At 32.4% G+C, this 25,876-nt stretch overlaps 1 protein-coding gene across 1 annotated transcript in view; it reads right to left on the bottom strand.

Moving 5' to 3' along the window:
• LOC141543985 (uncharacterized) overlaps positions 1-25,876 on the bottom strand; it is a 95,845-nt gene that overhangs the window by 36,898 nt on the left and 33,071 nt on the right. The window contains exons 12-21 of the mRNA XM_074269635.1: positions 25,111-25,187; positions 23,107-23,203; positions 20,144-20,311; positions 18,726-18,893; positions 17,017-17,093; positions 12,803-13,690; positions 10,314-10,522; positions 4,857-4,890; positions 3,678-3,756; positions 246-459 (exon numbers count right to left, since the gene is read on the bottom strand). Coding sequence (XP_074125736.1) covers positions 246-459; positions 3,678-3,756; positions 4,857-4,890; positions 10,314-10,522; positions 12,803-13,690; positions 17,017-17,093; positions 18,726-18,893; positions 20,144-20,311; positions 23,107-23,203; positions 25,111-25,187 — 2,011 coding nt within the window. The remainder of the gene's footprint in view (positions 1-245; positions 460-3,677; positions 3,757-4,856; positions 4,891-10,313; positions 10,523-12,802; positions 13,691-17,016; positions 17,094-18,725; positions 18,894-20,143; positions 20,312-23,106; positions 23,204-25,110; positions 25,188-25,876) is intronic.

The following is a 25,876-nucleotide window of genomic DNA, read 5'->3' on the forward strand; positions in this document are numbered from 1 at the left end:
GTTGATTAGGGGCAATCTGTGCTTCAAAAAATAACATGATGAAATAAGGGTGGAAACCTATTGGAAAGTATTCCAAACAGGAAGATGGATTATACCACATTAAGTTAAAGGGATTCATTGTAGGGCTCATTACATTATTTTAAAGAATTTTCATTTTTCATTTCTTAACCTCAAATTTTCTGTCACAATGTTTCATTGTAAGCGTAATGCTTTCAAACCCTGATTTAAACTTATGCCATCCATACCTGCTTCTATAGAGTTTTCTATCACATTCTGCTTTTCGATTCTTTAACTGGTATTTAGTTTCCATTCTCTCTGACAATTCTTCCCGTAGTCCAATAATCATCTTTTCTAAAAGGTTAACTTTTCTTCTGAATCGTGTCCATTGTGAATGTGTAAATTTTACCACTGGTTCATATATAGGAAGTACTTTCTTTTTTTCCCAAATGTAATCTGAATCTGTATAGAGAAAAACACAAGAAACATATTAGGATTTTAAAATCTGTGGGACAGTAGGAGAATATTTAGAATGCAGATTCTTTGGCACTGATAAAACAGTCTCCACATATGTATCCTAAGATTATATCAAAATATCATTTTGTCAATAAATTTAAACTGAATTTAAAGTAACCTCCTTTGGGTTATTGTAGACAGCTAAACAGAATCTCTTAGGTTACACATTATTTTATTTAAAAAAAATACTATTTGAAACCTCAGGATTCCTCTTGATATAAGAAAATATGTGGGAAAACTACCTGATGTATATTGTGAATGGCAACAATAAGATGAATAAAATACATTATATAATTAATTTGTAATTTATGCTTATAAATTTTTTTTAATAAGGCTGAGAATTTATTTTTTATTTTTATTTTTAATAATTTTTTATTATATATATTTTTTATAATATTATCCCTTGTATTCATTTTTCCAAATTATCCCCCCCCCTCCCTCTACTCCTTCCCCCCGATGACAGGCAATCCCATACATTTTACTTGTGTTACAATATAACCTAGATACAATACATGTGTGTAAATACCATTTTCTTGTTGTACAATAAGCATTAGATTCCGAAGGTACATGTAACCTGGGCAGACAGATATTAGTACTAACAATTTACATTCATTTCCCAGTGTTTCTTCTCTGGGTGTAGCTACCTCTGTCCATCATTGATCAACTGGAAGTGAGTTGGCTCTTCTTTATGTTGAAGATTTCCACTTCCATCAGAATACATCCTCATACAGTATTGTTGTTGAAGTGTACAGTGATCTGTTCTGCTCATTTCACTCAACAACAGTTGATGTAAGTCTCTCCAAGCCTCTCTGTATTCCTCCTGCTGGTCATTTCTTACAGAGCAATAAAATTCCATAACTTTCATATCTCCCTCTTTATGCCTAAATCATGGACCCATTTTGATCTTATCTTGGTATATGGTGTTAAGTGTGGATCCATATCTAATTTCTGCCATACTAATTTCCAGTTTTCCCAACAGTTTCTTCCGAATAATGAATTTTTGTCCCTAATGTTGGTATCTTTGGGTTTGTCAAAGATTAGATTGCTATAGATGTACCCTTTTTTGTCCTTTGTATCTAATCTGTTCCACTGATCTACCGGTCTATTTCTTAGCCAATACCAAATGGTTTTGGTGACTGCTGCTATATAGTATAGCTTATAAATTACAAATATACTAAATTACTTTTAAAATATCATGTGTTTTACCTCAAATAGTTACATGTAAACACTGCTTGTCCTTTAGAAGTTTATAATATAAATCATTCATATACAGTAAAATCCTTCCCTCATTTATTCATTAGCAAGAGTTCTGGTAACTTTAACCAACATTTAACTGAAACACCAGAAGAAAATTTTTTAAAAATTTAGACCAAATCCAGAATTAGAAAAATGGGTCATATCAAGTTCCAGATTTAACAGACTTGTTTATTGGGTTTTCCATGGCAATGTTCAATTCTTCATATGATTCACTGTTCAACAGAACTAAAACAGCAAGGATGTAGGGAAGAACAAGGCTGTTCTGGGCACTGGTTGTACCGAAGTTGACATTGACAGTAGGGGAAATCTAAGATGCAAGATTTTTTTTCTGTCATTTTTAAAATTAATTTTATAATTATATATTTTTTTTACAGTACATATGCATAGGTAATTTTTTACAACATTATCCCTTGTACTCCCTTCTGTTCCAAATTTTCCCCTCCTTCCCTCCACCCCCTCCTCTAGATGGCAGGCATTCCAATACATATTAAATATGTTATAGTATATCCTAGGTACTATATATATATATATATATATATATATATATATTCAGAACTGAATTTTGTTGTTGTTGTTGCAAAGGAAGAATTGGATTCGGAAGGTAAAAATAATCGGGGGAGAAAAAGAAAAAAAATGCTAATAGTTTACACTCATTTCCCAGTGTTCCTTTTCTGTGTGTAGCTGATTCTGTCCATCATTGATCAATTGGAATTGGATTAGCTATTTTCTATGTTGAAGATATCCACTTCCATGAGATGCAAGATTTAAAGCAAAAGAAGAAACCATCACAGACAAGCTAGAGAACTTGGTGAGATTCACATTTAATAGGTAGATAAAGACAGAATTTGTACTTAAATATTCATGGTAACATGTCTAATGCAATATCCTATATGACATGCTGATAGAAGAATTAAAAAACTAGGCAGAAAATTTGTAACATTCTTACGACTTTTGGTCACTTAGAGAAAGATTCTACTATTTTACCCATTGTTTCCATGGACGAGATCACTTTAATCACCTAATGTCAATTTCTTCAATGTTTTCTATTATCAACAAGGTAAAATTCATATACTGTATGCTGGCATTCAGTATGTATAATAAACATTAAATAATATAGCACATATAGGTTTCAAAATAATTTCTCTGAAATTATCCTGTGAAGTAAGTCTTTTACAGATTAAGAAAATGAAGCTCCAATATTAAGTGATTTGTTTATACACACAAAACTAATCGTCCTACATTCCTAATAGCCTTTCATATTTACTTCTTTTTGCTATATACTGTCTTGTAAAACTGGATTTTCAGTGTTATTTTCGTTTCTCCTTGCTCACAGTTTCCATGTTTGAGATTTTCATTCCAGTTCTCCTGGACTCCCACGACCTAATGAATTCATATTCATTTTTAAAACCTTCAGAAAGTTGTTTTTATTCTTGCTAGCTGACATTCTTTCCCACTTTATACCTCACATATAATTATGACTATACTTTTTATTTACTTGTTAGTATATGTTATTTGTGTATTTTTCCCATTAGAGTTATTTATGTAAGCTCTTTCTGCCTAGTACATTGCACACTCTCTGAGGACAAGGATTTTGTTTTTCTAAAATTTGTGTATTTGGCACACAGTAGGTACATAATTCTTTTGGCACTGAAACACATAGTAACTCCTCTATGAGAACTTCTGTAGCTGAAAAATCATCACCCTGAAGCCAAAATAATCCTTTTTAGCTTGGCAAACTCTGCCAGACATTACACATTAGACGCCAATGCCAGAGCCTCCCAGAGAACACAAAGTTACCTCTACTCTACTATGGGTCAGTGGAATAGAACTCGTGTTATCTTCTTGGATATAAGTGCAGACTTGTTTTAACACCGGTATTCCATTAGAAAATTTAAAACAATTCTTACCCTTGGTAGAATTCTCTGTATCTATTTCGCATGATTGAGTGATGTCATCAAGAGTATCTGCAGACATCTCTCCTTTATCCTATAGAATACATAAAGTTAAAGTAATAAGTTTATGTAAAATTATTGTAAAACAAATTTGAAAATGATACCAATGGGTAATATTTCTATAGTATATTAAGCTTTTCACAGCAGCTATCCTCACAAAAATTTCTTGAGAAAAGCACTACCCATAATTATTTTACAAATGAGTAAACAGGCTATACTAGAGGTCAGGTGATTTGTCCATAATTATATAGTTACTGAAGAGCCCAGGAACAGATTCAAATTCAGGTGATCTTGATTATTCACTAAGCCACATCTCTACCTAGAAGCTGATTTAGCAATCTCATGAGGAGTTACACAAATTAGTCACGATATCTGCAACATGCTATAATTGCATTTGCTATTGCTAGTCTCTCCTAATTCCCAGGCTGTCAGAGAAATCTCTGGTAAACATTAATATCAAGCTTACCTCTTCCTGAAGCCTTCAGAAATCCTGTCTGCTATCTCACATGGATGCAGTGGAGGTACAACAGAGCACCCGGGAGTTTATTCAGGCAAGCTTAAGAACTTTACTCACATGGTTTACATCCTACTCTAAGACTTCCTGCACTCTCTTAGCTTCTTCTGCTTGGCAGAGCTCCAGTTGAAAAGGTTGGGTTCCTCCCCCATTGAGCCTATATTAGATGCCTGAGGCCACAGGCACAGCCAGTCAGAGATGGAGGAACTTTCCGTTCCTGATGCAATTTTAGAGTGTTCAGGGTTCCTGCAGAGGCGGGACATGCCACCCAGGAAGGTAGTCCCTATGTAGCCATAGCCATTCATGTCAGGGCATCTCCAGGCCATAGGCCTATGTTATATCCTAACTGCGCTTGCCTGGTCTCTCTTATGGACCCTTACAGATATCTCTTACAGATAGTAAATAATCATTTTATCTATGGGGGAAATGAAAGAAAAGCTAGAAATATAATTAGTTTTCCGGCATTCACAATGGACACGTTCACTTGATTGTTTGCAAAAATATCCTTTTTTACGATTAAATACTCCTGTGCTTCATAATGCAGAAAAGGGATCCTATTTGTTCATTGAAAATAGTATCATTTTCTAAATTAAGATCTATTTTAGCAGTTTTTACAATACCTTATTATTTTCATTGAATGTTCTCTTGGCATGCCTAAAAGACAAATAATTTACTTTACTATAAATATAAAGAAAAGTGTGTCATTGTAATTATTTGATTTTCAATACATTTTTATTTCAAAATCATATGATTTTTCATGTTTCTCTTTAATCTTATAGCCATAATTATTAATAAATGCTTATTTTTGCCTCTTGAATATTATTTTTGATGTGCTTTGTAAATTTTATTTTTAAAATGTTTATAGTTGAATTGTTCAAAATCTACTTTTTCACCCTTCTATCGGAACCCTTTACAACTGGGAATAACAAATAATCCATTACAAATATTCATAGTAAAACGACAAATTTTTGCATTGTCTGTGTCCCCCCCCAAAAAAATTCTGTCTTCTTCTGTGCTTTGAATCCCTTAGCTATCTAGGTGAGTAGCACGTTTCATCATTTGTCATCTGAAATTATGGTGGCTCATTATGGTGGCAAGAGTGATGAGTTCCTAATTATTTCAAAATTGTCTTTACCATATTTTTGTCATAATATTATTCCATCATATTTCTATACCTATATTGTTCCTTCTGTTGAAAAGGTTTTAGAAGAAGTAAAAAAATTCTGAATTAACATCTGAATTTTTTTATTAAATTTTATTATTAAATTTATTAAATTAATTTATTTAAATTTACTTAATCTTAACTTGCAATAGAATACCAATGAATTATTTTGTCAATTATTTATGTCCCAAACTGCTTGTCATCAAGATTCTAATAGGACAAGAATATGAGCAGAAAACTATGACTGTCAGTATAAAATGATTCTTCCAAAAATACTATGCCTAGTACCTTGTACTGTATTCTAAGTTTTTAAAAAATATTAAGCATGGTAATCAATATAATCATATTTTTGGTCATTCAAATTATATGTACCTTGGCTTCTTTTTATTATATTGAAATATAGAGGTCAGATATTAATGTTAATTAACTCATGCTTTTTAAACAAGTTATACCAGGATATTAGATGGACACCTTGTGGAAGAAAGCATGTGGAAATTACTCAGAAAACCATGATATTCCCCTCTAGATAAAAGTATCCACAAATTCTCTTTAATACTCGATTATGAAACTTAAATGTGATTATATAAAATTATAAACTTCAAAGACACAAATTCTGTGGAAAAAATGACTGGCTCTTTCTAGATGTTTAAAAAATAACAAGATATGTCCTACAAATTAGAGGGAGAAAACTAAGTTTGAAAGAAGTAAATTATGGTTAAAGTGTAGATGAAGAAAATGGCTTCTCTCTTTTTCCAGTGATTTTAATCAACTGTTGCATTAACAATAATGTAAGTTGAATAGAGTACATACCCAGCCAAATCCCCCATCATTGTCCCTATATCTACTGTTAAGTCCAGATAGTGAAGGCTATTGTAATAAAAGCAGAATACTCATGCACAAGAAACATAATATATTCATTGGATGAATAATGACAGTTCATGTTTCTATAGCACAAGAAATTTCCTTACAACAATCCCTATTTTACAAATGTGTGTGTGATATGTCCTAGAGTCTACCGCTAACATTGGCCTTGTGGTGCAGTGGAAAGTGAATTGAATCTGGAGTTCAAACCCCAACTCTTCCTCTTTTTCACTGGTATGACTGAGACTAAACCGCTTAGGAGCCTGGACTACATGACCCCTGCACTGCCTTCCAGTTCTCAATCCATGCTAGAACATTAGGAGACTGCAGACTTGAGCCTTAAATCTTCTCACTACAAAGCTGGAATTATTACTAATGCTTGGGTATGTATGGTGAAGATATACTTTTCATAGACCAATGTCAATTCTGCTGTGCCCTGTCACCACAATGAGTAAATTGGAGTATATTATCACTGGGGCAGGTTCATTATAGCTGAGAAAAGGAGAATTTCAACGATAAAACATTGGCAAGTAATGTGGCATGAGCATATTTAAGGGAAGTCTGGGCCCTCTAGCTTTGCCAGGAATAATTAGCTTTCCTGTCATTCCTTCAGTGCATGTCTCATACCAAAAGAATACTTAGAAAGAACATTCAACTGGCAGAACAAAGAAAATCAGGACAACAGTCTTCTACAGTGAGAAAAAGCACACATTGCTAATATTTTTCTATGAGCTTGTCCAGTACTAGTTTACCTTAATGCATAAGGCTCTGTCTTACTTAAGGTGCTGTCATCATGACTATGGAGTAGAATACCAGTGAAGAATTGCAGGGAAAAAACAAAAAAACAAAAACCATCCATGAGGTGATCTTTAAATAATTCTTTATTGAAAACTTCTAAAAAAAACAGTGACAGACATGTATTTTTCTTTCTCTTTAGAAATATGCAACGTTTTACTTCCACATTAAGTTTCCTTAACTAAGATGCTGATCTTCTCATTCCCTAGAACATAAACTTTTAATGGTCCCCTTTCTTTAGTAGTGCATTAAATTGCACTGTGTATTTGTGAAGCTTCTTCATCTTCAGGCATACAGTCTTAATCCAACAAAGGTTCTCACACTCCTCAGAATATAAGGCCTATTCTAGTCAGATATGTGCTTCTCTAGTCTAGGAATATGTGCTTCTTACCCAACCTTTTCTTCACCTACAATGGTTCCCATTTCCTGCCTATATTTGGGCTAAGAAAACATCAGCCGCATAAAAGCAGATTCTTGTGATTACACAATTTGTGTGCAAAATATCAGGGAGATATCAAAGCAGGCTTGATATGTCCCAACAATACCAAAAGAAAGTCTTAATGTGATTGTAGGTGGAATTCTAAGTATTCATAGAATCCAGGAGGAGAGAAGTGATATTTTCCTTATACTATGCCCTGATCAGAACATGTTTGAGGAACATATTCATTCCTCGGTGATATATTTTAGGAAAGACAATTAGCACTCAGAATATTTCCAGAGGAGAAATCAGGATGGTGAAAAAATGGCAACTGATGATGTTTACTGCAGATGTTTACCATAAGTAAGAGAAGATGAAGAACTGGCATGATAGGAAGTAGTATTTGTGATCAAATGTACAATAGAACATAATGTTTAATTGACCCTCTAAAAGCTAGGACTAGGCACAGAAAAACAAATTTGGGATCAACACATGAAAAACAAAGAACACAAAAAGCAACCAACTTCCAAACAACTAAGACTTATTTAAAAAAGGAATGGACTGCCTAAGGAATTAATACATTCCTCTCTTCTCTCTCTCTCTCTCTCTCTCTCTCTCTCTCTCTCTCTCTCTCTCTCTCTCTCTCTGTGTGTCTCTCTGTCTCTCTGTCTCTCTCTGTGTATGTGTGTGTGTGTGTGTGTGTGTGTGTGAAAGAGAGAGACAGAGACAGAGAGATAGAGAGATTGTGCATTCTAGTTAAAACAGTGAGCAACTAACAATCACAATGGTAGGAAGATTATTCTTTGATTCAATTTGAATGGACCTCACAAACTAACCTATTCCTCTGTTCATTTCCCACTCTGATAAGGTATCAAAGAAGGAATTTAGTGTGGAAAAGCACATTTTGTAATCATTTTTGACATCAATTTATTCCAGCACCTTATTCACAAATTTCATAGAACTTAAATAGAATGTTCACATGCAACTTTCCCTCTTTTGCTTCCCTTTCCAGCAAATCTCTCCAAAGAATACTAATTTCTCTGGTACTTTACCATTATTTCTCTCTCCAACTGCTAAACATATACCCCAATGAGTTATTTTTACTCACTGTCAAGAAAAGTTTTAAAAACCTAAATATTCACAGCAATAACTTTTTGTTGTAGCAGATAACTGGAATTAAAGTAGCTGAGGCATCCTTGACTGAAGAATGGCAAAAAAAATATTAGACTTTGTTGATGTAATAGAACATCATTTCTATGGTGAGAAATAACAATTACATAAGAGGATGAGAATATTTAGATGAATTAAAGCAAAATGAAATAAGGACAACAATATAAATTATAACTGTGATAATATAATTATTAAGGACAATAAAATAACTGAAACTGAATACTGTGAAATTATAATGTCCAGGTTTGAGATGAGAGGGTACCACATCCAACTTTACATGTAGAGTGGAGGATTATCAATGTGGAACACTGCATGCAATACTGAGGTAGGGATGAGGAATGTTTCAGTAGACGGCTGAGGAGTGAGATCTTGAGAAAAGAGGCTTACATAAAAGTAAAAGATGACAATTTTTAGAAAAGGAAACTTTCTCTCAATTGTCCATGGCTTTACTGTTTCTCACTAATATGTCTAATACGGTTATTGCCCACTAATCAAAGGAACAGTAAATATTTTTCTGTCTGCATGCAACTGCAGTCACAATATGTAAGTACTGGCATTGAGGTAGGGAATGATGCTTTTTTCAGTGACTCAAATAAAATATATATTGTTGTCTTCCTGAATTTATGTAATTTTTAGTCTTGAAATTAATTGAGCTAGGAAAAGTTATTTTTAAGACTATTAAATTAGTTTTCAAGTTAATAAAAGTATATCAGGAATAAAAGTATATCTGGGCTTTTAAAAACATTCTCTACTTTCTGTCAATCCAGAACACTTCCACATTCCAACTCTCATCAGTTGGACTTTTAGAGGTCTTCTAGTAAGTATAGTCCCAACATGAATTGTGAACCCTCTTTACCATATTCCTGCATCTCATCTATCACCTTATGGTCCCCTAAGACTTTTCTAGATGGGGCAGCAGGTAGAAGTTATCTACCTTTTCCTCTTCCTCAGCCTGTCCAGAAGGCATATGAGCACTAGAAGGACTTATACAACAAGGACTATGTAAGTACTTTTCTTTACATTTCTGTCAATTCCCTTTTTTTATTCTCCCATCCTGAAAGGACAGTAACTTTTCTCTCCTCAGGCTTATCTTACATGGTAGTGGGTTGGTGACTGGATCTTCCTTAATGATTTGCATGTCTGCAATTAAAAGTATGAACCCTTTCTTAAGAATCTAGGTTCTCTGCCTTGGTATCCCCAATGCTTGGCCCATGATAACACTTAAAAATTAATTCATTCTTGAATATTTCTACTGATGGGAAACTTCCTAATGAGTGAGAGAACACATTTAATTTTTGGAGTAGCTGTAAGATTATTTTCATGTCTCATTGGTACTTATTATTTATACCTTTGCAAAGTTTTCAAACTGCATTGCTTTGCTCCTTGCCACCCACATATTACATTATATGCTATTTTTTGGATCTCATCAAAGCCAACCTACCTTCTTTCAATAAACACTGATGTAACAAAACAATAATACTAATTATAATAATATAGTATAAAAATACTTACAGCAACAGAATAATATACATCCATGGGACCTTAATTTCTTTCTTGGCAAAAAACAAGCAGATGCAGAGTGAATATGAATCTAGATTTGTAGAGCAAACTGAATATACCATAAATGTTAATATTTGATAATTCTCCAGTTAAATACGTTGACAAACTTACCCCTTTAAAACATGGTGCACAGGTGTTAAATTTTCCTTGGAAGAAATGCTCATTGGACTTTTTTCAGCCGGAATTTTATTTTCTTCATCTTTACCATTTTGATGGCTCTCCATAGAAAATTGTTTATTAATTTTGCCAGATGTTCTGCTTTCAGTTAACTTATCACCATCTTTTCTCTCCAATATTTCCATTTTCCTTTCCTCTTTCATCTAAAAGGAAAGCTTAGTATCATTCTTAGTTTATTGTTGTGTGTCTGTGTGTAAATGCATATATATGTATATATATATATATATATATATATATATATGTGTGTGTGTGCGTGTATGTGTGTGTTGTATGTGTGCCTGTGAGTGTGTACATGTGTAAATATGCACACTTTTATACATATATACTTATATGCTTACTTAGGTACAAATACTAGAGTTGTGATTTAACTAGTACAAGGAGCTACCTGAAGAGAAAATTTCCCCTACCAATGTTATCAAAATCTAGAGGACAAGTATTAAAGGACTTGTCTTCGTATTTCAGAGATGGGATTTGAACTAGGTCTTCTTAGCTCCCTATCAAATATGACACATTGGCTTTAATTTTTCAATTTTATTTTGAAATACATATTATCCTCTATATTATCTTCACTTTTTATTTTGGATATATAATGGTCATGGTTTTATAAATTTTGTTGGAAAGTAGAAACATGGACTCCTGTTTCAAAATGATTTTGTTTTCTCATTCTACTTTCAAGATCTCTCATCTCTCTCCTTTAAAAAGCAGACAGGGTTGAAATACAATATCTGATTTATTCTTGCCCTTTTCCACCATGTTCTCACAATGAAAATATAGACCAAGTTTATTTCCAACCAAATGATGGGTGTTTCCCATTCCATTTCTCATTTTTATTTCTTACTGTCAAGTTCATAATGTAAACCAACAAACCAAAGTAAAAAACATACAACCATACAAAAAACCTTGAAGGTAGTCACTGAAATACTGGATGAACAACATAGGAAATGTAGTAAAGTGAGATTTAGGTATTGTGACTGCTATATTATGGAAAATTAATGCTATTCCCTGTGCATATTTCAAGAAGTACCATCTTTCAGGCAAGGAAAAAATAGGGAAAATAATCTGCTATCATTTTGCAGATTAGTAACCTGAAGCACAGATACATTAAGTAACCCAATTGATCATTTTTCAAAGTAATTTATATTTCCTGAGCTTCTATTGCCTTGTCCACAATTATTTGTCCACACCCTTTTATAGGAATAGTAATGAAGATCACATGAGATTGCTTTGTAATTTGAGAGTTATACAAATACTATTCTCATTATTTTTGGACAGGACCTATGAATTTATCAGTATGAGTAACTCCAAGTGAGGAAATTCCCTCCATAAATTCAGATCAGCCTCTGGTCCAATTCTCAGTTGCTTGGTAAGGTCAATAGATTTTCCCAGGCTAACATGACTACAAGAAGCACTTAAATCTAAGTTTAACTGAATGTGTTTGGGTTTGTATACACTCTTGTGTTATATGTTCAGCTATTATTGTGAAAAGATAATGAAAAGACAGACATGTGAAGGTATAGATAAGCCAAGAGCCCCTGGCCAGGCAATCTAACATTCCTGAGTCTAACCTTTCCTCATTGATAAGATAATGGTGTTGGACTCAATGACTGCCAATGCTCCTTCTCAAAAATAAAATTCAATGAATTGACAATGCTAGTACAATAGCATCTAAAGCCAGCCAATTATGCAAATATCTATAATTATGCAAATATCTATACCGAATACAAATATGTTTTGAAAAACTACAAAAACAGGCATTGAACTTGAAGGCAGAAGATCAAAATTTAAAACTCAATCCTATAATTTATTACTAGTGGGATAAATAGAGAAATAGTATATTAATGCCCTATGAAAACTAATTTTAGATGATTAGCATAATTGTGTTTCATTTTCTTTTGAAATGCAAAAATGTAATGACTTTAGTAAAATCAATAAAGATGAAGTATCAGATTACCATAAAAGTATTAGTTGTATCAGATATCTTTGTTAGAAATTCCTCAAATTTAGCTTATGTTTTCAGTATTCTAAGAAAATAAAAATGCCCACAGAAAGGAAAACTCTTTTAAAATATCAAACATTGCAAGGATTTGCAAAAAAGAGAATCTGAGTTCATTATGTTTCTTTTAGGTCTGTATCCTAATTATCTTTAGGCTTATCCTTGTTCTTTTGGTTACCCTAGTCTAATATTTCAATTTGTATGTCTGATTTAGAAAGTTTCTTGTTTACATGGCAAATACTTTGAAAATTGATGGAGCAATTTAGATGATCAAAATAAAAACTATAAAAAAGACTTTCTGGATATTTTCCTTAATGCAGTTTTCAATACATGTTGTACAAATATTAAGCATTTGAAGTGAAAAATCAATTTCACAGGATGATTGATGAAGAGGAAAAATAGAATGTAGAGTGACAGAAGGTGAATCTACCTGTTTTTGTGGTGATATTTTTTCTTTCTCCAAAGTCAGGAATTTTGTTTGCATTATTTCCAACTCAATTGTCAATCTTTGTGTATGTTGGTTTAATTCTGCATCCAGGTAGTTTTTAGACATTTTGTCCCTATATGGAAGGGAGTGTTCCAAACATCTTGGCTCATCTATAGAGTTACTGTCATTGTGATGACTATTCTTGAATAAGGTTTCTTTATGTTTGGTTTTCTCCTTACATTTTCGTGCAGTAATAATTTCAGGCTTTTTTTCCTGGATGGTTGATTTCATATCACCAGAGTGAGTAAAATGCTTTCCTGTAGCACTTGATTGCAACAAACCTCCTGAATGTGGTTCCAAATTTCCGATATTTCTCTGCAGACTTCCAGCCATTTCTATGTCAAATGATCTATCTTCCTTCATTTTATTTACATATATATTTATGTGGGCTCTTTTTACATTTTTTGAGAGATAAGCAACATCCTCTTCATTTACTTTGCAAATAGATTCCATTTCTGGCTCATTATCATTCTTATGTTGTAAGGTGCTATTTTGGGAGCACAGAAGAATATTTTCTTGGAAAGTCATCTCTAAATTGTGTGATACAGCATATTCCCGATCTTGTTCCGTTTGCCCTGAAAATGTCTGAAGAACTGTTACCCTGCCTTTACGTTTTTCCTTTTCCACAAAATCAATTAAGTTATTGTTTTTCACTTTCTTTTCTTCCTCAATCCATGTTATTTTGCAACTTTCTTTTGAATTCATTTCACTATCAGATTTCCTATTGGATTCTGGTCTTTCAGACATTCTTTCCTTGTTTGAAAGAGACTGAACTTGTTTTTTAGATGCTGTTTTTTCTGGTATGCTGGGTGTTTCTAAAGTAACTTTATCCTTGGGTAATGAAATAAGACAAAGAACAATTAAAAAATAAACAAACTATAGTTGAACTTAATCACTTAAGCACAGGGTATTATTTAGTCCCAAATCATTGTGTTTCAAATTTCAAAAATATTTAAATTTACCCTAAAAATGAAATTGGAAAGTAAATTTTATCCAAGATATTATCCAAGATATTATATACAAGGTATTAGGTAAATTATTATGTTTGTGCCATACTATAATTCTTATCAAAACAAAGGAAAATTTCCCATTTCATATAAATCTTTTTTCCTGCTCTAAAACGACAGTTTTTTCAAAAAAGATATTGTCTTTTTCATTGGTAATTTTACATGGTCAAAATTATAATACAGATATGTTTCAAATCTAAAAAAATAAGTAAAATATAACGTTGGGATGGGACAAAAAATTAAACTCATTACTCTTTTAATTCATAATATTCTTTACTATTTTTAATATGTTTCTCTAGTGCCACTTTTAAATTTATTTAAATCCAAGATCAAAATAAGTGTAAAAATAGCAACTCTAAATTATGACTTAAGTTTGAGGGAAAACAAAATGTAGATTTAAAGCAACTCTATTTTCAAAAAATAGACCTGCATAGATTGTCCTTTTCTGAGTTTGGTTCCAGTCCAAAATCTCTTTACAAATCAGAGAATAGAAATGGGCAAGAGAAGGCCGATGATTTTTGTATACAATTCAGAAAAAGAAATAAGAAATTATTCTGATATATACCTTAAGCACATCAACAGAATTATTGGGTACCAATAGAGTAGGAAGTGATGACTTTAAAATAGTTAAGGAAGACCTGACTCCCTGATCCAGTACAATTTTTCAAATGTTCAGACGAGTTGGGATTGTAGTTCCATAATTACATGGGACAAACCACAATTGTGATGCATACCTATAGGTATTTTGGAATAAATTATATTTTAAAAATTGTTTACATGACAGAGTCATACTCTATTTTTATCATTTAAAAATATTTTTATACTCTATTTAATACTCTATTTTTATCATACATACTATTTTTATCATTTAAAAATATTTTTTTTATGGTTGTTCAGTTATCTCTTGACTTTTTATGACTCTATTTGAGGCAAAGAGACGTGAATATTTTGCATTTTGTCCTCCAGCTCACTTTACTCATAAGGAAACTAGGGCAAAAAATGTTTAAGTAACTTCTTCAAGGTTATATAATTAATACTTATTTGAAATCATATTTGAACTCATGAAGATGAATCTTCATGACTCCAGGCCTGTAACTCGATAGTGGATACACTATGCCACTTAGCTGTTTATACCAAAATAACCTACTTTAAATTACCTTGAATATCATTTCCCCAAATTTGGACATTTTAAGCCATAATTTAAATGAGATGGCAACACTTTATTTGCCTGATTTTCACTATATTCTAAATATACAGATCTATCAAGAAAATGAATGCATTACATGTGGACAGGAATCTCATCCACAATAACCCTAACAAGTTGACAGTGAACTTCTAACTGCAGACATTCATTATTAGGGTCCATAAAGCCTTCTAAAGCAGTCATGTTCTTTATTGCTCTTTTCATGATAGAATTCTCTTTATTCTCTTTAATGAAGACAGAGGAAAGAATAGAATCTTTTCATGTCAAAGTAAGGGCTCAGTTCAATTCACTGACTTGTTGATGACTATGGTACTATTTGGGAAATATTCAGATTGAAGTTCTATAATCAATTAATGAGGTTAAGTTATATGGTATATAATTTTTGATTAAGATATCATATTGGAATGGTCATTTCAATTCTTGTTTCTTGGGCAGAGATATTCACCCAAATGATCAAAATGTGTCGGCCAGAAAGATATAGGACTGAAAGCCCAGGTTGTGAACTGGAAACTAGTTGTGGAAAGATGCTGTGGGAAGGTAAGGCTGTATGACCTGATTTGTGTTTCAAGCCTCTCTTGTCCCTTGATTGTCCAGGTTGTGCCAACTAAGTGAACATGATAAAAAGACTCGCGATCAGATTCTATCTTACACAAAGCATCTGAAACATGGGCTTTAGGACTATTTCTGTTAAGGAAGACCTTACAGGGAGACTAGAGCATGAGGCATGATGAGACCATCCCAACTGAGGTCAATTATGCGATTAGGATTAGCATCATAAACCCCTCCAGCTAATTAGCACATTGAATTGAAGAATCTCACCTGAAATCTGAGTAATTACAGTTTACCAGGGAGTTGCTGTGGGATTAGGAAAGCTGAATGGTATTGACTCCTGGGAAATACTGGCCCCAGTTATATTTCCCATATTTCCCATAAAAGGATGTAAGGGGGGATAATAAAGAATTGATGTGTTCATCGAAAGAAGTTATACTAGACCCTCCTAAGTTTCCTCTTCAATAAAATTGTCATCACTGCAGAGAATAGAAGACTAGGTTCCAGGAATGTTAAAACCCAGCGTGCCTGGATTTCAACAAGTATTTGAAAACATTTCTCACAAGATCTTTGTTGACTAGGACAAAAATGTGAATTGTAATAAAGAAACATTTAGACTTTTTCATTGGGCAGATCTAAAGAATACTCATCCCATTAGCCCTTGTTGCACAATATAGAAAGGTAAATTATTGATCAATAGAAGAAAACATCCCACACTATTAGAGCTGTTCAAATATACAGTGGGCTGCTTTATTTGGGTAGTAATTTTTCAGTCACAGAAAGCGATCAACTACTTTTGGGGGATACTATAGACAGGATTGGTTATTTAGGACTAAGATAAGGTACACTAACTTTGATTATTAATACTAAGATATTATTATTATAGCATTTTAATGCTATGCATTAACATTTTTGAACAATAATAGAATTTAATATATTTTTCTAAAGTGACATACATTTCCAGATATTGGCATTCTGGATTCTTTCCTGGCATTCTGGATTCTTTCCTGGCCATCAGTGATGATAAATTTTAGCTTGTGTATAAGAAAGAAATCAGGACTAAGATGCTCTTTCACAGCATCCAGATCTATGGTAATTCTGTTACCACAATTATTTTGCTGAGTAAGGCAAAAACAATGAAATAATCAAATCATTTAAATTAGCTTCTTTGTCATTTAAGAAATGTACAAAAATGCACTATTTTGGGACTGTTCCTCACACTGTTATTACATAGCTAGGATTGGAGTTTTGGTATTGGTCCCTATAATTCCAAAGAAAATCTTTTCAATAAGACATAAATACATTTAACTTTTGAAAATATGCTTCTAGAAAAATTAATATGAAAGGCACTTTTACTAAAATAAAATATCAAAACTTTCAATATCACTTTTCCATACCTGTTTCTGGTCACTATTACTGAAACCTTCCTGTCCTCCATTGGATAGTCCTTTAAGTTTCAATTCTCCTTTAACATCTAAAGTAATATTTAATTGAAATTTTATTTTATTTAGAATTACTTTTCTTCTATGAATGAAATTCTCCCACCCCCTCCCCATTAATAGTAATGCTAGTTATGACAGATATAATTTTGTCTATTTCAATCTATATTGAGATAAGACATAAAATATAAAAAAATTCAATCTTATTAATTATGAATGGATCTGATTATTTTGCAATTTCAATCTACTGCAGGATTTGAAGTTTCTTGTGAGATGCTATTTCCCAGGAGCAAAGCATAGGAAGCTGTAAAGATGCTATTTCACAGGAGCAAAGCATAGGAAGCTGTAAAGATTGATTTACATATTTACTCTAGCAAAAATTGTTGCCATTGAAATATAAACTGGAAGAAATTTATGTGTGCATAATCAATTTATTAGTTAGGCTAGAAGTAAAAAACAAATAGAATCAATGGATTTTCTCAATAACCAAAGGACATGAGGCTGGCCTTACTAACCTTAACTGAGTTTACAAGAACTTAACTGAGTAAGTAGGAGAGAACAAAAAATGGAGTCAGGGAGGTGAAGAAAACAATGAGATAAGTTAGAGAATGGACAACATGACCAAAACTGTGGAAACATGTGGAAACTGTGAAGGAGGGATTAGCAAGAAAGCTTTCATTCCCATTAGGGACTAAGAAATGTTCATTTTTTGAGATTGCAGAATTGCTTTAGGTTATGAAGATCACAGACCATATGCATCCTTCAAAAGTCATAGATTTACATACACAAAAAAAGAAATATAATTAACTGGATTTCTAAAATTAATTCATAATAGGACTTTTTGACATAAGTTCAGAGACAAAACCTCAAGACATAATCAGAAAGAGGACAAAATCAAAAAGACAGAACCAAAATGATATTTAACAAAACTGAGAGAAACAAAAAAACAAAAAAAAACCCCATAAAAAACAAAAAACAAACAAACAAACAAAAAAAAAACTGAGAGAAACAAATATAAATGGTAACTGTAAAATCACTGGCAGGACTATCTCATGCAAAAATGGAAATAAAGTAAATGACACCTAATTCCTCCAGTAAGTCTAGAAGATACTCTGATTAAATCAAGGAAACATAAAATAAGACACATTCCAGGAGTTAATTTGAAATTCATTTTAAGAATTAGTTAACCGAGAAACAGTTTGAATATGACAAAATGGAGAGTGATTCAGTAGTGAAAAGATGAACTTCACAAAAGTTTCAGAAAATTGTATGTGTCAAGGATGTTAGTTATAATAAGTTACTATGACAGAAAAAAAGGAAAAAAATCATTTATGTATGGATTTTATATGGGAATATTCATACCTCAAGATTTTAAACTTTGAAAAAAAAAGAGGTAGGAGTTAACAATTAAATACAAAGACCATTAAGGCACAATAAAGACACAAATCTAATCTAGTCTCTTTCAGCTTTTGTGGAAATTGCTACACTGATTAAAGGAGAAAATCAGAACACCTTGTAGATTCTGGTCTACTGAGAAGATTAAACACGGACAATCAATTTTGTTATTGCATGATTTTACTATTTATATTGCTGACCTAAGAGGATTGGCATGTAAGAAATTAAGCAAATAATCGATTTATAGTAATTCCAGAATATTAACCCCCTACCTTTCTTTCTTTGTTTGGCTTCCTCTTTTTGTACAAGTGGGTTAGATGGCTTCTTGGGGACTGGTTTTTCTAGGACAACTCCAACCTTAGAGTCAGTGTCAGACCCACTTCCAACTTGAACTGAAGCTTCGGCAGTTTCAACTTCTTTTAGTGGACTCTTTCCCACCTCTGTGGAGAATAAGGGATTTTTAGTCAGTGGCAGGGATTAGTAAGGAGAATTCCTTGGAAATTTCATATTGTTGGATCTTCTGTGATTCTCATTTTTCTTAGAATGAGTTACAGAATTCCTTTTCAAAACATCGGAAAAGTAAATAGTATATCACTTTTAGTCAATTTACATTATTTTTTTTTGATAGATTGGCACTCAAAATCTACTTATTTAGATGATTTCATTTTGCTTATTTGTAGCATCTTTTTTTCTAACTATTAACACATGAACAACTTACGAACCAATTTGCCTTCAGTATTCAGCCTGTCTTCCTCTTTTTGGACCATCAGCTCTAACACTCTTATGAAATTCTATCTCTATTTGGTGTGTTAAAGAATGTATTATTAAAATAGTTGAAGAAAGGTTTTTTTGAAAAAAACCTTCAGTAAGTCTAGAATCTACTATGCTTAAATCAAGGAAATATAACTAATACACATGTATAATATTCCAGGAGTTAGTTTGAAATTCATTTTAAGAATTACATAACTGAGATATATTCTGAATGTGATAAAATGGAGAGTGATTTAGTAGTAAAAAGATTACCATAACAAAAGTTTCAGAAAATTATATGTTTTAAGGATGTTAGTTATAATATTTGAAAATGACAGCAAAAAAGGAAAAATCAATTATATTTGGATTTTAAATGGAATGTTCAAACCTCAAGGTTTTAGACTTTAAAAAGAGAAAAAAAGAAGTAGCAATTTATAATTAAATATAATGACAATTAAGGTACAATTAAGAGACAAAGCTAATCTTATCCCTTTCAGCCTTAGTGGAAATTGTGACACTGATTAAAAGAGAAAATAAGAGTACCTTGTAGATTCTGGTCTACTGAGAAGATTAACAACAGTTAGTGAATTTTGTTATTGCATGACTACTTTAACATTTATATTGCTTAACTATTCTAAAGAGGATTCACATGTAAGAAATTGAGCAAATAACACAAGGACCATTAACGCACAATTAAGGCAAAATTAAGAGAAGAATGGATTCTAGTCCCTTTCAGCTTTTGTGGAAATTGTGACACTGATTAAAGTAGAAAATCAGAACACTTGTAGATTCTGTCTAAAGAGAAGATTAACCACAGGCAATTAATTTTGTTATTGCATGACTTTACAACTTATATTGATTACCTATTCTAAGGAGGATTGGTATGTAAACAATTGAGCAAATAATCTACTTATAGTAAATCCAGAAGATTAACCCCTACCTTTCTTACTTTGTTTGGCTTCCTCTTTTTGTACAGGTGGTTCAGATGGCTTCTTGGGAACTAGTTTTTCTAGGACAACTCCAACCTTACAACCAGTGTCAGACCCACTTCCACCTTGAGTTGATAATTCAGCAGTTTCATCTTCTTTTAGTGGACTCTTTCCCACCTCTGTGGAGAGGAGAGCAAGGGATTTTTTGTCACTGGCAGGGATTAGTAAAGGTTAATTCCTTGAAAATTTCATATTCTTGGAATTTGTGTGATTGTCATTTTTCTGAGAATGACTTACAGAATTCCTCCTCAAAACACTGAAAAAGGAATTATTTGAGTTAAATAGTATATCACTTTTATTCACCTGACTTTTTTTTTTTTTTTGATAGGTTGGCAGTCAAATCCCACTTATTCAGAGGAATTTATTTTTCCTTTTTGAAGCATCTGTTAATATGTTCTGTTAATATCTAAACTTACCAAGAACAGTTTGACTTCAGCATTCAGCCTGTCTTCCTGTTTTTGGACTATCAGCTCTGGCACTCTTATGAAATTCTATCTCCATGTGGGGTTCCAAAGAATGTATTATTAAAATAGTTTGGGAAAGGTTTTTCTTAAGCCTTTGGTACTTAAAATATATATACTTAATTTCTATTAAAATAGTTAATTTTATTTAACTGTAAGGTGCATATTTAATTAAAATTCCCTTCAACATATATAATTTATCATTTATGGAAAATCAATCTATCTACAGATATATTGATGATAAATTTCAGAAAATTAAATATCAAATTTGAAGCTTTAGTATTTTATGACTTAAATGTAGTTTCTTATGCATCAGTCTAAAAAAACTTAACATTTATGCTATATAGTTATCCTTAGTATGTGTAAGTCTACTCAAATATTATGAAACTGAAGAAAGATTAGAACTTTAAAATTGAAATCCCTAACAGTATAAAAGAAATATAAGCATTTTAACTAACTTGCTTATTAATATTTTTACTCACAATGGCTAAAAGTCATTATTTTCTTTGTAGATTAAAGACACCTTGCCTAATATGTTTCTTTCCTTAATATGTTGTTATTGTTTATTTTCCCCTCATTCAGATGCACTGCATATCCTTATTAGGGAAGAAAATGAGTCAGTTGCTATGGACAGGTGGATCACATGAGACTGTTTAATTTCCAGGAAAGAAGGATAGCCTATAGGCTGCTGGAAGTGACTCATTTTTGTTCCTATATGTACATTCTTTGTTGGCATAATTGAAAGTCTGGCAATAAAGAGATGATTTTTTTTTTTACTTCAGAAATGAAAAAAATAGACTAGATATAACTCAGACAAGATAGATAGGCAAAGTCACCCTCATTCTCTCATTTTTCAGAACATTTTAAACAATGAACTATTGGGACACTTGGGGTAAGTAAATATTTACAGATAATTCTTTTTATGATTATTTTACATGTGATCTGTATTTCCTGTTATGAAAAATTTAGAAAGAGAAATGGATATTGTGTCTAAGCTGAGTAACCCTTGGGATGGATTACAGTATCATGTACATAATCATAGGTACTCTGTGACATTAGTTGATCATGTTTGCAATGAATATACCTTTCAAAGAAATTAACAAATTGAGATATTGGAAATTAATTGTCAGGAAGACTAATAAACTCCAGAAAAGCTTTATGGAGTTTGCACATGAGAAAGTTTCTAAAAGAAAAGAAAGAATTCACCAGATGGCCTGAAAGGACAAGGGCAGGACAATATATGGAAAAAGGACCAAAATACATCGGTTGAAAAGTAGAGAGATGACAAGCAGTATGAAGTAAGGCTGCAAGAGTCCTCTTGTCCAGGGCCTTAGGACCCTTCATTTCTGCTTCTGCTAACTGATTATTTGCAAATAGTTCCCTTTTTCCCTTCCCCAGGTATTGAAGAAACCTTTTTTTTTCTGTTTGTATTTCATCCTAGGTCACTTCATTTAAACATCCTTAAACTATGTCACTGGACTCTTAAGATGCCAAAAAGTGGGCCAATAAAGAACTCCCAGTACATCCAGAGTTCCTCATATTCTATGTGAAAAGAAGGGACCCTTTGGTTGCTTTTTCTCCCTGATTCCAAGGCAGACATGTTCTACTATTTGTTCCTCACTTCCTGTTGACTGTTCTTTTTTCACCCTTTGTCACTTTTATCACCATTTACTCTCATCAGCCTACAGTACAATGATCTGAACAGAAACAGAACAATCTAACCTTTAATCAGCATCCCCTTAAGGTTTTTAACAATGATGTTTTATAACCCATTTTCTTCAGTGATTATTTTATCTAGTCAGACACAGGGTTTACATAAAACAAAGTTTTCAGGATCTGGGGATGAGAGAGATCAAAAAATGTGAGAGGCAGGCCACAAATGAATAAGTTCCCAGTGATCTGCATGTGACCCACATTGGTGTTCTGCTGTACAAAATTTTCTGTGCTTTAGACAATTCTGAGACAATTTCAATGAAAATACAAGTCTAATCTCTCATCAAAAAGAAGTATGTAACATGGCCTCCTATCATAGAAGTAATTAACTATCTGTATAACTAACCAAGTAAAGGGGAAAGCAGCTCATTTGGTTTGCTAAAACCAAACCCAGTGCAAAGGCTGGATTGGTATTCACAGAACTAATTCCTAAAGACAACCATTAACACCACATCATGCATAGCTATTTCTCCTCACTCTCTCTTTGTCCATTAAACTTTTCTCTCTATCCAATGCTGTTTCTTATTTTTTTTCCCTGTTCAGACAAGTTTATGTGATACTGCTTATAGGCCCTGTAAGTAGCACTAGGACTTCACGCAATTTCTTCTCTTCTATGTTTTTGATCATATACTCTATTGCAGTTCCCAGGGACTATCCCCTATTTCTCCAGCTCTCAAATACCATTTTTTTTCTTTTTCTATTTTAACACAGATCCCAGTATTTACATATTATAATCTCACCTTCATGGTGTCCCAATGAAATACCGCCTTTTCTATATTGATTTTTCCATGCATGTAGAAGTCTTATTACTCTTTCCAGAACACTTCCAGGGGCATACTAATCAGTGAAAACAATAACATAGTTAGCAAGACCACTGATGAAAGCAATCCTGAAAAATTTTTGCTGATAAATTGTGAATAATTTCTACTTTGAGGGAAATTAGGTTTCTACAGAAAACAAAAATGGTTTTATAACATTTTCTTCAAAAGAAGAACCTCAAGCTTACATTTTCCAAATTTACTCTTCTATCTTTTTTCTTTAGAGAGAGACAGCTCTGGCAAACAGAGTGTTGAAACCTAGGGTATACTTTGTTCATACAAAAAAGGATTAACTTGTAAGTAATGATAAAATTCTAACTCAGGATTTTATCCTTATGATTGTCAGGATAATATTTTATAATGTATAATATTACATATCATTTTTCAAAGTGATTTATTAAAATGTTTCCAAATAATATTATACTGCATAAGAAATGACAGTGAATCTCCACACTATCTTTTTTCAGAAAATAATTTATTTTATCAATACAGGTCTTCTGTTTTAGTTAAACATCAAGGCTTACATTACTTGCAAGAATCCTTACTTTCTTCTGTCTATCCTCTCTCCGGGAAGGTTTTTCTCCTTCCTTTCTGCCAATCAAAATTTGACATCATTATTATTAAGCCCCAATTATTACCTCTTTAATTAAGTCTTTCCTGATTAAACATAATAAATTTTGCCATTTCTCTTTTTTTATTGGATGCAACAGAGATTTATACAATTTCAACAACAATAATAAAATAAAAATAGCTGTACACACAGTATGCACACACTGGGGCAAAATTTTTTAATAAAATGTCTCCTGAAAACAAGCTCTATTTATTTGTTATTGTACCATAATTTCAATATGATATGGCTTCCAAAATTACAAAAGAAGGACAGCATCTTTACTGAGACGTGACAGGTCTCTATCCTGACTTGTTAAAATCACATCTGTATTATTATGTTTAGATAGAACAACAGAAATGGGCATTTCAGAGGTATAAAAGAGATCTTAGAGTCATCCACGATTCATATCACAGGTAAAATTGCTAAGCAAGGAGGGATATCTTAATTACAAAAAAAAAACATTCCCAGGATTCCAGGGCAATAGTCATCAAGTAATTAGGGACTTAAAATGTAGGGCAAAAAAAAATTTGTTCAGCTTGATGTTGTAAGTTAGAACCATTACCCCTGACTGCAAATTGTAGTATGGTAAATGACAACTCTAAATAAGAAAATGACCCCAACAATTAGAGCTATTCAAATAGAAAGTTGGCCATTTTACCTGGGTAGTAACTTTTCAGTCACAACAAGGTTTGAACTACTTTTGGGAGATACTGCAGATTAGATTTCTTATTTGGGATAAAGATAAATTAGATTAACATTGATCATCAATCCTAAGATTTTATTATTATGTCCTGTTTTAATGCCATATATTAACACTTCTATACACTGAGATTTTTTCAAATAGCATACATTTCTAGACATTGAAATTTCAGATGATAACTTTGCCATTGGTCAATAAAGTTTAGACTGTGTGTAATTAAAAAAAAATCAAGAGAAAGACGTTCTTTCACATGAATCCAGATGCATTTTAATTATGTTTTCACAATTAACTTACCTAATAAAAGGGAAAATGATCATATAATTAAGTTATTTATGTTGGCTTCCTTATCATATAATAAAGGTAAACCAGGTAAAAAAAAATGGCAGCATCAACCCTATCAATACCATCAAGGGACAACACTTTTAGCATGTCGTTACCCAACAATGGCTGAAGTTTTGCTCTTAGTCCTGCTACCTTCACAGAAAATTTCACCTCCACAAATAAGACAAAAAGGCATTTCAAAGGGCATCAAGTTCCTCAAAACACATTAAAATGAGCACAACATATACATGTACTGAAATAAAAAATCAGAATTTTCAATATCATTCTTCTATACCTTTCCCAGATATCTTTTATCAAAACTTTCTTTGCTTCTGTCTGATGATCCTTTAAATTCCGATTTTGGTTTCAAGTCTAAATTGATATTTAAATGAAAAGTTACTTTAATTAGAAATAGATTTCTTATATAAAATTCCTCCCCCATTTTGAATGAAGACATATAAGAATTTTCTAGCTTACTAATTATGCATTTAGCTAATTCTTTTGTAATTTTAAAGTATTACTACATTTTATGTTTTTGGTGAGATGTTTATTTCACAGGAGCAAAACACAGGGAGCCTAAAGATTGATTTCCATACACAATCTAGTTGAAACTGTTAATTTGAAAATAATGTTATAGTGAGAGAAACAAATCTATACCTGATTTATTAGTTAGCCTAACAAGTAAGAAATAAATTCAGTCAATGGACATTTTCAATCACCAAACACCAACAGGTAGTGATTATTTGCCTTAATATAATTTTGGGAAATTAAAAAAAAAAGGACTTGGGAGGGGAAACAATAACATATTTTAAAGAGTGGATAGCATCATGAGGACAGGAACAACATGATAGACTGGTGAATGGGACTGATTGGATGAAATTTTCTCAAGATTATGCGACTAGACCTCTTGGGTTTCAGGAAGTCACATGATCCCTATTCCCAGTCTTGAACCCTGGGATGCAGGAAATTAGTGAAGTTACAGAAGGGATGTGACCCACAAGACGCAGATATCATTGGTGACCATTGGTAAAAGATGGTTATGTCCTTTTAATCTATCCGAT

The sequence above is a fragment of the Sminthopsis crassicaudata genome, chromosome 5 (genome assembly GCF_048593235.1).
Source record: "Sminthopsis crassicaudata isolate SCR6 chromosome 5, ASM4859323v1, whole genome shotgun sequence".
NCBI lineage: Eukaryota > Metazoa > Chordata > Mammalia > Dasyuromorphia > Dasyuridae > Sminthopsis > Sminthopsis crassicaudata.